The following is a 14306-nucleotide window of genomic DNA, read 5'->3' on the forward strand; positions in this document are numbered from 1 at the left end:
TTTATGCTTCATTTCTTCCAGAGTTTTTCAGTAGAGAGTTACAGCTTTACTTTTCCTCTGCCCAATCCCATTTTGTTCGTGGAGATTTTCCCTCCCTCCTGAGCTGGGCTGACTTTTCCTTTCACATTTCCAGCATGAACCAGAAGCTGCAGCTGGAACAGGAGAAGCTGAGTGCTGATTATGATAAATTAAAAATCGAAGACCAGGAAAGAGAAATGAAACTGGAAAAGCTCATGTAAGTGCACAGTTTGGTATCCCTGAACCTCATTATGTTGAAAAATATGCTAGAGAGAGGGATTTCTGCTGGAATATTCACACTGGAAATATGATTTTAGTAGGAAAGTCAGCAGCAGCTACGAATAAATAATTACCAATTACTCTCTATTTTTATATCACAAGCTTCTCAATACTGGCTTTGATAACTACCAAAATGAGTTCATTAGAGCTCTGATTTTATAAAATATCCCAGCAAGTCTTAAATCTCTCATTCCTTAATACACAGCAAAACAAGCATGAAAGAAGTTGGGAATTTTTGGTGGGGTTTGTTGATTTTTTGGGGGGTTTAAATCAGATGTTTTGAGTAAAAAGCCTTTCCTGAAAATGAGAGACAAAAATCCCATGTGTGGACACAAAGATGGAAGTGGTGACTCAGCCCTTCCAGGTGATAAAATTGGATATTTGGGGCAATCAAAAGCATAATTAGAGATGTGCAATTTGCTGCCACCTGCAGATGTGCAGCTCCAGGTGGATGCTGTTGATCCTCCTCAGTTTATTTGGATTGATTTGTGATCCATGTTGTGATCTTTCCAGACTCCTTAATGATAAAAGGGAACAAGCAAGAGAAGACCTTAAAGGGCTGGAGGAAACAGTGGTAGGTCTTATTACACTTTATTCAGCTTTTCCCCCTATATCTGTATACCCTGGTGATATATATTTTAATTTTTGAGTAAATAGCTTTGAACTACCTAAGTTAAAATTTAAAAAGGGTTATCAATTTAACAATTTATTTTGGAGAAATTGTTCTCTTCAGTTTGGTTTTGGGGCTGGCTGGGGTTTATTTTGTGGCATTCAGAGTGATTGCTAGAGAGAAAATCCAAAGTTCTTTTCTCCTCTTACCAACTCAAATCCAAGGAAAACTTTTACACCAGAGCATCTACTATGTCCTAGTCATTTGTGCTTTTCTAAAAATTATTGTTTTGTTATCTTTATTCCAGGCAAGGGAGCTTCAGACTCTTCACAATCTGCGCAAGCTGTTTGTCCAGGATCTTACCACCCGTGTTAAAAAAGTAAAACTCTACTCTTTTAAACCCAAATCTTCTCCTTTATGTGAAGTATTCTTGTGATTTGCTGGAAGCCTTTAGTGCATGCATTTACAAAATGGGATAATGTCTTTTTTAGTAGCAGTGAGAAACAAGATTAAAGCTGTTCTGATGTTTATCAGCTTTTATTTGGTCCTAATTAGATAAGGAAAATGTTGGTGGGTGAGGGAAATGAATTTATCCAGTGCAGTTCAGCTACAAAATTCTCAAAGATTATGAGTTTCAATAATTATTTAGTATAACTTGATTTTCCTATTCAGGATTCCCCCATAATTGTTCAGCAAAAATAGCTTGGTTTTTTGTGTAAGGGCAAATGTGATTTCTCAAAATCAAACAAAGAGTTAAAATAATTTCTTTTAAATTTGGAGCTCAGTAAGACTTTTCCACCTTTGGGTAGCCCAAATTTCCCAAAGAGCTGAGCTTCCCCTTGAGTTTGTGCCTGGCTTTGCTGAGTGCTGCAATTTTGTGGGCAGAGTGTTGAACTGGATAGTGATGATGGAGGTGGAAGCGCTGCGCAGAAGCAGAAAATTTCCTTTCTTGAGAACAACCTGGAACAACTTACAAAGGTTCACAAACAGGTAAAGGCTCCTTTTCCTTCCTTTTTTCCTTCCTTTTTTCCTTCCTTTTTTCCTTCCTTTTTTCCTTCCTTTTTTCCTTCCTTTTTTCCTTCCTTTTTTTCCCTCCTTTTTTCCCTCTTTTTTCCCCTCTTTTGTCCCTTCTTTCCTCCTTCCTTTCTCTCCTTCCCTCCTCTGCCCTTTGCCCCCTTTCCCTCCCATCCCTCCTGCCCTTCTTCCTCATTTCCCTTCTTCCCTCCTTTCCCTCCTTTCCTTTCCTCCCTGCATCAAAACTTGCACTTTTTGAATATTTACAAGCATAATTTTGGAAGGTAACCTGTGCTGTCTGAGGAAAAGGTGCCACTAAACTCCTTGGAATTAGGAGCTGGAGCTGCTCTTCCCACTCTCTGTACTTCTAGGAATGTGGTAAATAAGAACATTTTTTTTCCTGTGAAAATAGATCTGGTTTGGCACTAGGAAATACATAAAAATAGCTGTTTTCTGGATGGATTGTGCATACCCAATTTGATTCCTGGCCTGAGGCTGCTCAGAGGCACCTCGGAGGTGGTTGGAGTGGATTCAACCAGCAGAGTTTTCAATGAAAACAATGGAATTGGGGTTTTCTGTGCAGCTGAAGGGCTGGTGCCTCCCTGGGGTGCTGAGGTTGGTTATTTTTGGGCCTGTCCATTTGTGTGTCCTCCCTCCTTCATGGAATTCCAGTTTCATACAATCCCAGATTTAGAATTAAAGCCCATCCACTCCCATCCCTGCCATGTCCCACACCTTCCATAATCCCAGGCTGCTCCAAGCCTGGCCTTGGACACTTCCAGGGATCCAGGGGCAGCCCCAGCTGCTCTGGGCACCCTGTGCCAGCCCTCCCCACCTTCACAGGAATAATTTCTCCCTAAATCTCCTCTCCCACTATGCTGGAGCTGTGTGCCACTCTTCAGGCGCGCACCACAAAGCACTAAGGCTGTTTTGATTTCTTTTCTGAGCAGTGGCATTACACTGTGCACTGCACTCTCCTGAGCTGTATTAGTAACCCACACTCCCAGATCTGCTTTAATTACTCCTGTGGAAGTGCCCAGAGAGCAGGAAGTGCTGGACTGTGACAAGTGTCTGCTAAGGTTTGGGGTTTTCAGATTCCCAGGGAACAGATGGTTTCAAGACCTACTTTCTAAATATGGAAACTGGGACATGTTCAGAGTGGTTTTTCTTTTACCATTTTGCCTTTTTTTTTCACTTGTTTCATGCATCTGCTGGGTTTCAAATACGGATTTTTATAGCTCTCATTAGCGTGTATTTACTCCAAATCAACTTGGAATCCACATCTTGTAGGAAACTTGCAGGGAAAAGTGACATTGGACTTGATACCATCCTGCTTGGATTTTGTATCACAGCTATTTCACACAACAAGGGTTCAGCACTTGCAGAAAAGGCACATTGTTGCAATGTTTTTTTAGCTTATTTGTGTTTTTCTCCAGCACTAAGCCTGGCCCAGCAGGTGTAAAATGCTCTGATTGTTAAACAACGTGTGAATGTCAGGACATGCTGTTGCTTTGCTGCATTATTAATGTGGTTGTTAATCCACTTTTCTCTCCAGAAGAGGGAGAGTCACTCCTTTGGAGCAGGTTTCTGTTGACTTCCAGCAGTGGTGTAATCTGTTCAGTGGAAATTGGGCTGGATTTTCTGCCCGTTTGCATCAGTTTTGTGTTTATTAAAAATCAATCCTCTCTTGGCTGTTGCTGCATGGGAGGTCAGATGCGATTTGTATAATTGGTAGACCTCGCTCAGGTTCATGTTAAACCGAGGAAGTGCACCAATTCAAAGTTGTATGTAATCATTATATTTGTAGTTACAGGCCTAAAAGTGATTTCTCAATGAAGTTCCCAGTTTTCCCACATGGCTGAGTAGGGAACACACAGTTGAACACATCAGAACCATTGGAAATGATGAATTTGGGGTGATCCCTGGTGATGTCTGTAAGACATATTCAGGCATTATTATTTTAAAATAATGAGGTGATCAAGAATTTGCACAATCCTGGAGATTTCTGTGTGCTGAGGAAATGTAGAGTTTCTGCTGCAGTTTTTGATATGCAGAGAAACTAAGATTTTTACATTAATTTCTAGAAGAAATCTGTTTAATTTTACTACTCCTGGCATGGAGAGCAACCAGTGGCATTTCCTCTCTCCTCGTGAGGGGACTTCTCCCACCATTTCTCTGAGGAGATTTTTGCCACTTTCTTTTGACCTTGTGGGTCCATTCCAGCTCAGGACATTCCAAATTTCTCTTTAACCTAAGCTTTTCACATTAATTTTTGGAATAAATCTGTTTAATTTTAGCACATGACACATGGAGAACATGGTGGCATTTTCTCTTTGTGGGGTGACTTTTCCTGCCATTTCTCTGAGGACATTTTTACCGTTTTCTTTTTGACCTTATGGGTCCATTCCAGTTCATGACATTCTAAATTTCTCTTTAAACTAGGATTTTCACATCAATTTCTGAGAGAAATCTGTTTAATTTTAGTACACGAGGAGTGTAGAGCAACCAGTGGCATTTCCTCCCTCCTTGTGAGGGGACTTTCCCTGCCATTTTTCTGAGATTTTTGCCACTTTCTTTACACTTTGGGGGTCCATTCCAGCTCAGGATATTCTAAATTTCTCTTTAAACTAAGATTTTCACATTAAGTTTTGGAATAAATCTGTTTAATTTTAGTACATGACATATGGAGAGCATGGTGGCATTTTCTCTCTTCGTGAGGGGACGTTTCCTGCCATTTGTCTGAGGAGATTTTTGCCACTTTCTTTTGACCTTGTAGGTCCATTCCAGCTCAGGACATTCTAAATTTCTCTTTAACCTAAGCTTTTCACATTAATTTTTGGAATACATCTGTTTAATTTTAGTACATGACACATGGTGGCATTTTCTCTCCGTGAGGGGACTTTTCCTGCCATTTCTCTGAGGAGACTTTTGCCACTTTCTTTAGACTTTGTGGGTCTATTCCAGCTCAGGACATTCTAAATTTCTCCTTAACCTAAGCTTTTCACATTAATTTCTGGAAGAAATCTGTTTAATTTTACTACACGTGGCATGGAGTGCAACAATTGGCATTTCCTCTCTTTGTGAGGTGACTCCTCCCACCATTTCTCTGAGGAGATTTTTGCCAATTTCTTTTGACCTTGTGGATCCATTCCAGCTCAGGACATTCTAAATTTCTCTTTGAACTAAGATTTTTACATTGATTTCTAGAAGAAATTGGTTTAATTTTAGTACATGACACATTGAGAGCAACTGGTGACATTTTGTCTCTCCTTGTGAGGTGACTTTTCCCGCCATTTCTCTGAGGGGATTTTCGCCCCTTTCTTTTTACCTCCATTAATTTTGCACGGCTTTCCCCGCAGCTGGTACGTGATAATGCAGATCTTCGTTGCGAGCTTCCTAAGCTGGAGAAACGCCTTCGAGCTACGGCAGAGAGAGTTAAGGCCCTGGAGAGTGCACTGAAGGAGGCCAAGGAGAACGCCATGCGCGACCGCAAGCGCTACCAGCAGGAGGTGGATCGCATTAAGGAGGCCGTGAGAGCCAAAAACATGGCCCGGAGAGCACACTCTGCCCAAATTGGTGAGGACATGGAGCTAAAGGGGCTGCCCACGTGCTTCAGGCTCGGGCTGGTTGCTGGGGGTGGAGTAGAGGGAGTAAAACATAAAACATAGGGGCTACTTCTCCTCTGCTGCACAGGAATCTTCAAAGGCCTCATTTTTTTCATGGAATTTGTCCCACCTCGAGTTTAAAGAGGCTCTGCAGTTCCACTGGGTAAATAAAGGGCATAATGGGTCTTGTGTGCCCTTCTAGTGACCTGAAAACTTGTCTCCTTAAATTAGTTGCTCACTTTCTTCCTCCTCCTCCCCCTACACGCTCCCTCTCTGCTTTAATTCTTTCCTCGCCTTTCTGGACCTTGTCCATTTCTCTTTTTTCTCCCTGATTACTCCTCCATGTGATTTAATTCCAAAAAATCTTCCTTTGTACTTCAGATATTGATATATCTCCAAGGCACAATGCAGTGCGTGCACACAACAGAGGAATGGGGCAATTCTTGGCATGATTTGTTGGGATTAAAATGGATAATGGTTTAGATGGAGATGACAATAGTGGGGTATTAAATCCCGAGGGAGAATCACGCAGCACAAAGTGTCACCTCCTGAATGCTTTCTCTTGTTGGGAGCCATCCAAGCTTTGTCTTGACATCTTCTGGAGTGGTGTAAATTGGACATAAAAAGTGCCTCACTGCCCAGCAAGTGACTTCCCTCTGTTGTTGGACAGTCCAGAATCTTTGCAGATCCAATTAATGGGAACATGGAAGGGGTCTGCCAGCAGGAAAAAGGATCTGCCAGCAGGAAAATGGGTGTATTTGTTGTTGGCCAAGGCAGGGAGTGCTGTGTTCTGCACAGCTGGATCAGAAACCAATGAGTTGGGAAACAATTGGAGGAGAAGGGGAGGTGGGAAGCTAAAATGGGAAAGCTAAAATGTCCTGTTTGGTCCCTCCTTGCACCATGCAGCCAAGCCCATCCGCCCTGGTCACTACCCAGCGTCTTCTCCGACGGCCGTCCACGCCATCCGAGGGGGAGGCATGTCCAACTCCAGCTACTACCACAACACCAAATAAACGAGAGGTAAGGCCAGAGAAACTTACTCACCTCTTATCCCACTGATCACTCGGTTCCCTTATATTTCATCTTGCTTTTAGGAGACTTACAGTAATTATTTTTCTATTTTTAGTAGTTGTTTGCTGATAATTACAATACTTGTTCATTGAGTGCCCATTAAGAGGCTTTGCCAGCTGCTGGGGAGAGGTTTTATTTTAATGACTTAGCACTTTTACGTTTTTTAAAAACTGCTCTGGTAAATCTGGACTGAAATTCACACATAGAGGTATGAAACTCATGTAGTTTCATACCTCAGAGGTTCCTTCTGCCAGCATCACCGTCTGCTTTCTGTGCCATGAATGTGTTTCTATGTTGGGATATTCCAGCCTGGGATAGGGTTAGGGCAGCTTTCTGTGGCAGCAAGAGACATCTCCAAATTTGAGTGTCACCATTTGGCACACTTGGAACTCTTAGTTCTCTTCATGAAAATTAAAAAACCTTAAATATTTTACTTTAATTGCCAGGGCTTGAAAGTTTCTCCTAAGCAAAAGATGAGCAGCATATTCCCAGGAGTCTGTTCCATGGATTCCACCCTGCCATTTCTTTCTTTAAATGCTCATTGGGAGAAATTTTATAAATATAATAGATATATTATAACATAAATCAATGCTTATTGGAGAGATTTTATATCTGCATTATTTTAGATGATCAGTTTATGCCACAGACATGCCAAGAGCCAGATGGCAGCGAGTGGCTGTGAAAAGCAGCCCGGGGACAGCAAACTTGTCCCTCCAAGTCTGGCTTTTTGCCTTCCTTGAGGATTAAATCTCTCTCACAACTCTCTTCATGGTCTGTGGTCTCCTTGAGGCATTCTTGGGTGTTTTTAGCTTTTTTTGGGGAGTGTTTTATGTCAGGCTTGCATGCCAAGCATCCATCACGCCACACTCAAGCTGTTATTGTGCTGGGGGATTGTTCCTGCTCATTGTGTTTGCCGTGAGCTTCCAGCAACAAATATTTCCTCTGTGGATAAATTAGGGCAAGGCCTTGCTGAGAGGTTTTGTCCATTCTGGTCTGAAATTGGCTTTTCCACCTCAGGAGTGAGGTGCCTCTGTCCATCTGCTTCATTGCATTCCCACCTCTGTGACCCGGCAAAGAGTGGGGTACAGAGCCTTGTCAAAGATTTCTAAACATTTCCTCTAACAGCTGCTCTGAGGGGAAAAAGCTGCCACCTGCCTCAAATAAATGCACCTTTAATTTACCAGCTGCAGTGAAATGAAGAGTGAGACTCAAACAGGCCACAGTTGTCAAGTGAACAACTGTAGATTAATAAAAGGTATTAATAAAATAACCACACTTCATACTAGGTGGGTTTGTAATCTCAAGGCAGGATTGTGGAAGTCAAGAAAAAGCAATCAGGAGGCATAAAATACTCACCAGGTATTTCAGATGCTGAGGTTTAGGTTTGAGGGCTGTGGAGATGAGCAGGTTCAGGCCATGTTGCAGAGGAGCACCAGGGAAGATGAAGCTGGAGAAAAAGAAGATGGAAGATCTCAGGGGAAACTGGATAAAGTTACAGACTTAGGGTTTCTGGAAAATAATTAGGAAAAAAATCTGAAAACCAAATGGCAGCCCTAGAGTTTGGAATGAAACCATTTACACAGTGTGTTCTTGGTTTTTTGCTCACATCCAGAAATAAGTGTGGAAGGTGTAGTCCAGGAAGGCTGGGAAGTGAGTGGAGAAGGTCAGTTCTCCTCAGTTTTGGTCCTCTTGTTAAGAATTTTATTGGCAAATTTCAGCTGTTTGCCTGCCAAAATTGGGAGTATCTGGGTAGCCTGAATTCTGAGCTGGGATGGAAACCCAGGGGTCTGAGTAAGGGTGTTAGTAAAGGTGCTGCCAGTGCAGGGAGAACTTCATCCAGATTATTTCCTGATTATTGCTGAGGCAGTCCTAGGCTCTGCAGAAAGTGATTTGGAATGGGGCAGATCTACCCAGCTGGCACCAGAACAAAACTCTCTTTTATAGTCATTTAACAGCGGAGATATAAAATTGAGGTTCCTATTTCAATATTTGCTGAGGAGAGATTTATCTTGTGTTCATTCATTATTCACCATAAAGACAAAGACACTTAGTGCTGTTAGACTGGTCAGTGGTTATGATTGATTAACCCAGCAGATTGGAGAGAAAGAAATGTGGGTTTTAATAAAATGTGCTTGTATAATGTGCATATATAAAATTATAGAGTATATTCTTATAATATTATCATGATATTACATATAAAATATTTCAGGTATTTCTGTAAATACTTATTTTATATATGTGTATATATATCAGGAAAATATCTCTGTCAGAAGACAGAGAACAGAAGGATTGATTTTAATTTGTATTTTTTCATCCTTTTGATTTTATAATTTTCAAATTCTGCTGCTGTTACTTTCCCCCCTTATTACATGAGATAAACACACACCAGCTCCTCAGCACATACAATGAGGCAAGAGAAAAATCCCATGAAAGGAACAGAAAACTAAAGGGAGAAAAAACCAGTTAGACCTTTAGATGGTGTTTGTGGGAAATGGATTTGTTGAAAACTCTTAAAACTCGATAGAAGGCTCACACAGTGAGTATCAGTATGTAAACTTTGAGTGTGTATCTGTATGTAAACTTTGAGATAAGAAATGTTGACTTAGAAATACCATGGAATAGGACAGGTATTATTGAGAGAGAAATTGAACTAGAAATAAGTTTCAAACGATGGCTTTGTAAAAAAAGATTAGATGCTTTGGAGAAATATAACTATGGAAGATGTATTGTAGTAGAACTCATGAGGGGTAATTTTAGATGATTTGCTTTAAGATATTTACAGCATGGTGTGGTAAAAGTTGATAGGCTAAGAAACGTTTCTAGTGTATTGTAATTAGGAAATAGCTGGGTTTTGGATTGTGAGGGTGTGAACTGTAATACTTGTTGGGAATTTTCTACAAATCCATTTCCCACAGTGTTTGGGTGAGACATAGTTCCAGGCTGCAGGTGGCAGAGAGTGAATCCCATCAGGAGAGTTGGCTCATTTTGTGAGACCCAAATTCCATCATTTTTTAAACATGACTGCAGATCTTTGTTTGCTGCCCATCCCGTATGGGTGCTCTGCTTTCTAATCCCCCAAATCCACTAACTTCCCTCCCCTTTCTCTCTCTCCCTGGCAGGTCAGTTCCACTTAGCATGTTAAGGACTGTCATTAAGTCACATTAGTTTCTTTTTTGCCCCTCTCCGACCCGGTCCACGTCCTGTCCATGCTGTGCTTCCCGCGGCGACGCCCCGCTGCAGGTACTCCGAGCTTCGTAGGATCTCCACGTGTACAGAAGTGTCCAGCTCAGCTCCTCCAGATCCTTGTACGGTGTCTGGAACATCCCCACCTCAGAAAGGATGAGAGGGAGTCTGCCACTCCGAATTCCACGACCCCTTGGCGCTGCTTAGGTTGGGGCTTCTCCACTCAGAGTGATGATTTTTATTTTTTCTTTCCTCCGAGTCCTCCGTTGGCATCGGTAATTCCCGACTTCTGGCACCAAGGAATTAATTATTCAATGACCAAGTGCCATCAAAGGCAGGTGATTGTGCTCTGTCATGACTGATTTCCTGTATAATATACATATTATTTTATATTTTTAGGGGATGAAAATGTGCTGCTATGTGGTTTAATTTTACTGCTTAACATTTTCAGAAGGAAATTTCCCCAAAGAACCATTTGTAATATCCTGATTTAAAGAAAAAAAAAAAATCTTTGGACTGTATAAAATAACCTTTATTGCAGTACCTGGTAAAGAACAAATGGGATGCAGAGAAATCTGTTAGTATAGACGTAGGACTTGAAGTTTGGTAGTGCCATGAATTTATCTGTGTGACCTGTTTCGAAATTAAGCTCCTATTCCCTTGTAGTTCTCCCTACAGTGGTGGGTTTCCTGGAGTGGGATGGCTTAGCCACATGTTTGTAAGAGTTGCTCCCTAGGAATTTTTGAAGGATTTCAGAATGCTGTGGAAATCTTGCCTTGGAAAAGCTGACAAGCATCTCCCCCCTCCCTCCCCCTTTCCCCAGACAAGCCCTGATGTGTTCACGCTGGAATTCAGATCCCGGAGGGAACAGTCCCCTACCAGAACAAAGGAAAATAAAATCCCCCAAACCCTTCCTTAAAAAAAAAATCCTAAAGGAGGTGAGAGTTGTACGCTCCAGCTGTCCTTTGCAGAACAAATCTGGGAATTTTTTTGCTGGGATGTGAGGAGCACATTTCCAGGGGAAGGGAATGTCTTCCTAAGCCACTATATCCTCTCATCCTGTGGAAGGTCCAGAGGGAAGGAAAAGCCTTCCCTGGATCTCTCAGACAGCAAATTTCCACCTTCCCAGCAAGGGGGCACTGGAATTGCTCTGGGAAGGTTCTGCTGGCAGGCAGAAGGTGCTGCTCCTCCTCCTCCTCCTCCTCCTCCCCATCTCCTGGGGCAGGTGGGATTCCAGGAAGGCTCCAGGAAGCTGGAATTCCAGGAAGGCTCCAGCTGAGCGTAGCCCTCTGGTCTTCTTTCGCAGACGTTTGCTCTTCTTTAATTTGAAATTGATTGGGATTTTTTTTTTTTTAATTTCTGAATGTGTAGGCGTAGAACTCTTCAGTTCCGTAGAGCTTTTTGAAAGATTGTGAGTTGACTTTAGATATTTTTTTCTACTGAAATTAGGGTGTTGCAAAGTAAGTTGAACTTAATTTAACTGTTTTTTGGTTTTTGTTTGTTTTTTTTTTTAATGTTGCACTATTTTGGGGAAGCATTTTGCTAAACATATTTAATGAAGTTGCAGATTTGCATGTATTTAATTTATTTTGTATTTTCCAAAGTTTTATATTTTCTTTCGTTACGTGCATGTGCACTGCCAGAAGAATGAACTGTGAACTTGCCATATGCAATCTTTAATAAAATCACTAACTCAGAACTACTCTGTGCTATCTTACCAGCTGGTCAGAGCTGAGCTTTCTACTAGGAATTAATAATCCTCTTGTTTTTGGTTCTAGGAAAAGATCCCAAGCTTATTTGCTGTCGGAGATTTTTGTACTGTAGGCAAACTTTTTGTTGTGTCTCTCAGCGTTTGGTACGGAATTCCATTGTAAATGCAGCATTCATGACAACACAAAGGTCTGGATTGCTCAAGGCATCCCCAGGAATTTTTTGGGGACAGTTCTGCCAGCTCCCTGCAGCTTGAGGGAGAAGTGAACTTGGACATCTGTTCCTCGTGCTGGTGCTGATCAGCCAGTCAGTGCCACCAGCAGCGAAACGATGGAAGTTTCTCCAAGTTCCCTTCCACACCAACACTGCAGGAGGACTTTCAGCAACGCCCCAAAGATGCCTTAGGCTAAAATCCTCAAAATTAAATACCCGACATATCTAATAGTTGGAAATTACGAATTCTCAGTTGAACATGCTCTGCTTGTATCAATTTTTATTTTTGAAGCCTATTTTAATTAGGCAACTTCAGTTTGTACTGCGTGTTGTATATTCAACTTTTGTACCATTTCTAAGGCTTTCTCACATTTTATATCTGGAAAGGAAAACCACACATCTGCTCTGCAGAGGTCAGAACCTGTCTCTTGCTGTTTCCTGAACCCCATCTTCCTTTCTTTGCTCTTTGAGTGTTGTGTTCTATTTATTCCAGGCTCATTTTTAAAGTTGTGGTTTGTACAGCGCAAATGAAATTTCACATCTAAAAATGTCATGCATGGGACAAATTGGGGTGGAAATACCATTCCCAAATGGAAAACGGATTTCAGATGGAACTAAAGTGCATATTGTTCTTTTTGCTAGTAATTGAAAAGTATTTCTGGCTCACTTGAGCTTCTCTTATTGATATGTTCAAATATCTTGTGTTTGTCCTTGAGTTCACGTTTCATCGACTTGTTTTCTGGAAAGCAAGGAAAGTTTTAAGCTTGGAAAGACCTTGGCTGATGCATTTTTAAGTTTTGTATTAAACTCAACAAGGGTGAGAGTTGGATTATCCTGAAGATAGTGAAAAACTTAAAAATAAGTCACCAAAACCAATTTTGCTACAACCATTCCTGCCCACAGAGCCTTGAGTAGCTTTTCAAATTCACTTTAGAAAGCCTAGTGGACTAAGATGCACATTTGTCTGAAATCTTTATAAATCATAGGATCATGGAATGGTTTGGTTGGAAGGGAATTTAAGGATCAGCTGATTCTACCCCCCTGCCATGGCAGGGACACCTTCCACTATCCCAGGCTGCTCCAAGGCCTGTCCAACCTGGCCTTGGGCACTTCCAAGGATCCAGGGGCAACCACAGCTGCTCTGTGCACCCTGTGCCAGGGCCTGCCCACCCTCACTTCCAAATATCCCATCTAACCCTGCCCTAAGGCTTGAAACTAAACAAAATCAAGAATTTTAATTTGAACGCAGTTTTACTCGAAGAACAGTTTAAATAACGGCGACGAAGGTCCAAAAGCAAAGGGCTCACCAGACTCCCCTCGCTGGAGGAGAAATACCTCACCTGACCACGACTGAAGTACTCCTCCGGGGGGAAACGAGAGGGAAGAAAAGGGCAGGATAATCTGAATCTCCCCTTGCTTTGGCTGTGTCCCGCAGGAGCCGCGCCGTGCGGCGGCGCCGTCCGCTGTGCGGGATGGAGCCGCGGGCTGAGGCACGCTGTAGATTTACCCCTGTCTAGTTTGTAAAGTGTGTAACGTGTACTGCAGATGTGTATTCTCTGGGCTCTATGTATCTTTACAGTAGTGTTCAATTTAGGAGAAAAAAAAAAAAAAAGAGAGAAAAACAAAACAAAAAAAAAAGGTAAATAAATGGTGGACACGTTTTGCTGGCAACAAGGGGAAATTTTTTTTTCTTTTTGCCATTGCATCAAATGATGCTGAACTGTATTAAACTCTTGATAGCAGATCTGAACCCTCCTCCTCCTCCCCCCAGCCCGTGGAGAGAAGTCTTTTATCTTCGTGCTGAAGTTCTGTCGGAGATGGATGGATACACTGGCAGACTGCATGATGTATCATTCGAAATCCGTTACAGTGGAAAATAAAACTGAACTGAACTCTGCCGTGTGGGCCTGGTGTGACACGGGACAGGGCGCTCCCTGCAGCACTGACACTCCCGCTGACAGGGACAGCACCGAGGGGATGGCTGGGCATGTTCAGGGTGGGATGTCAGGGAAAGGCTCTTCCCCAGAGGGTGCTGGCACTGCCCAGGCTCCCCAGGGAATGGGCACATTCCCAGCAGCTCCAGGAGGATTTGGAGAGCACTCCAGGGATGCCCAGGGTGGGATTTTGGGGTGTCTGTGCAGGGCCACCAGTTGGATCCATGGTGCTGTGGGTCCCTTCCCACTCAGGGTGTTCCCAGATTCCCACTCAGTGGAACCACACTCCAAAGCGAGCCAAGGCCACGCTCTGGATTTCAGCTTTCCTTCTGAACCTCTAGAAAGTCATTGACAAAATGATAAAATCCCAGCCTGGTTTGGGTTGGAAGGGACCTTAAAGCTCATCCCATGCCACCCCTGCCGTGGGCAGGGACACCTTCCACTGTCCCAGGCTGCTCCAAGCCCTGTCCAGCCTGGATTTGGGCACTGCCAGGGATCCAGGGGCACTCATTAAAAGACTTGGGTGACTGGGGAATGAACACAGCAGAGTTTTAAATCTTTTTAATAAATAATTTCATCATCCCTACTACCTCTCCATGGATATATTCTTTCTTCCTCCTATTTTTCATTAGCCTGGAGGATGACAGGGAGACTCTTCCAGTTCCCTTG

The 14306-nt window shown here is 42.5% G+C and overlaps 1 protein-coding gene across 1 annotated transcript in view; it reads left to right on the top strand.

Moving 5' to 3' along the window:
* Positions 1 to 13595, top strand: part of KIF5C (kinesin family member 5C) — a 73799-nt gene extending 60204 nt beyond the window's left edge. Inside the window, exons 20-26 of the mRNA XM_059475656.1 lie at positions 134 to 235; positions 811 to 871; positions 1215 to 1286; positions 1793 to 1897; positions 5281 to 5497; positions 6433 to 6546; positions 9717 to 13595. Coding sequence (XP_059331639.1) covers positions 134 to 235; positions 811 to 871; positions 1215 to 1286; positions 1793 to 1897; positions 5281 to 5497; positions 6433 to 6539 — 664 coding nt within the window. The 3' untranslated portion in view covers positions 6540 to 6546; positions 9717 to 13595. The remainder of the gene's footprint in view (positions 1 to 133; positions 236 to 810; positions 872 to 1214; positions 1287 to 1792; positions 1898 to 5280; positions 5498 to 6432; positions 6547 to 9716) is intronic.
* The last annotated feature ends 711 nt before the right edge of the window (positions 13596 to 14306 follow it).

This window comes from Ammospiza nelsoni, chromosome 7 (genome assembly GCF_027579445.1).
Source record: "Ammospiza nelsoni isolate bAmmNel1 chromosome 7, bAmmNel1.pri, whole genome shotgun sequence".
Classification (NCBI taxonomy): domain Eukaryota; kingdom Metazoa; phylum Chordata; class Aves; order Passeriformes; family Passerellidae; genus Ammospiza; species Ammospiza nelsoni.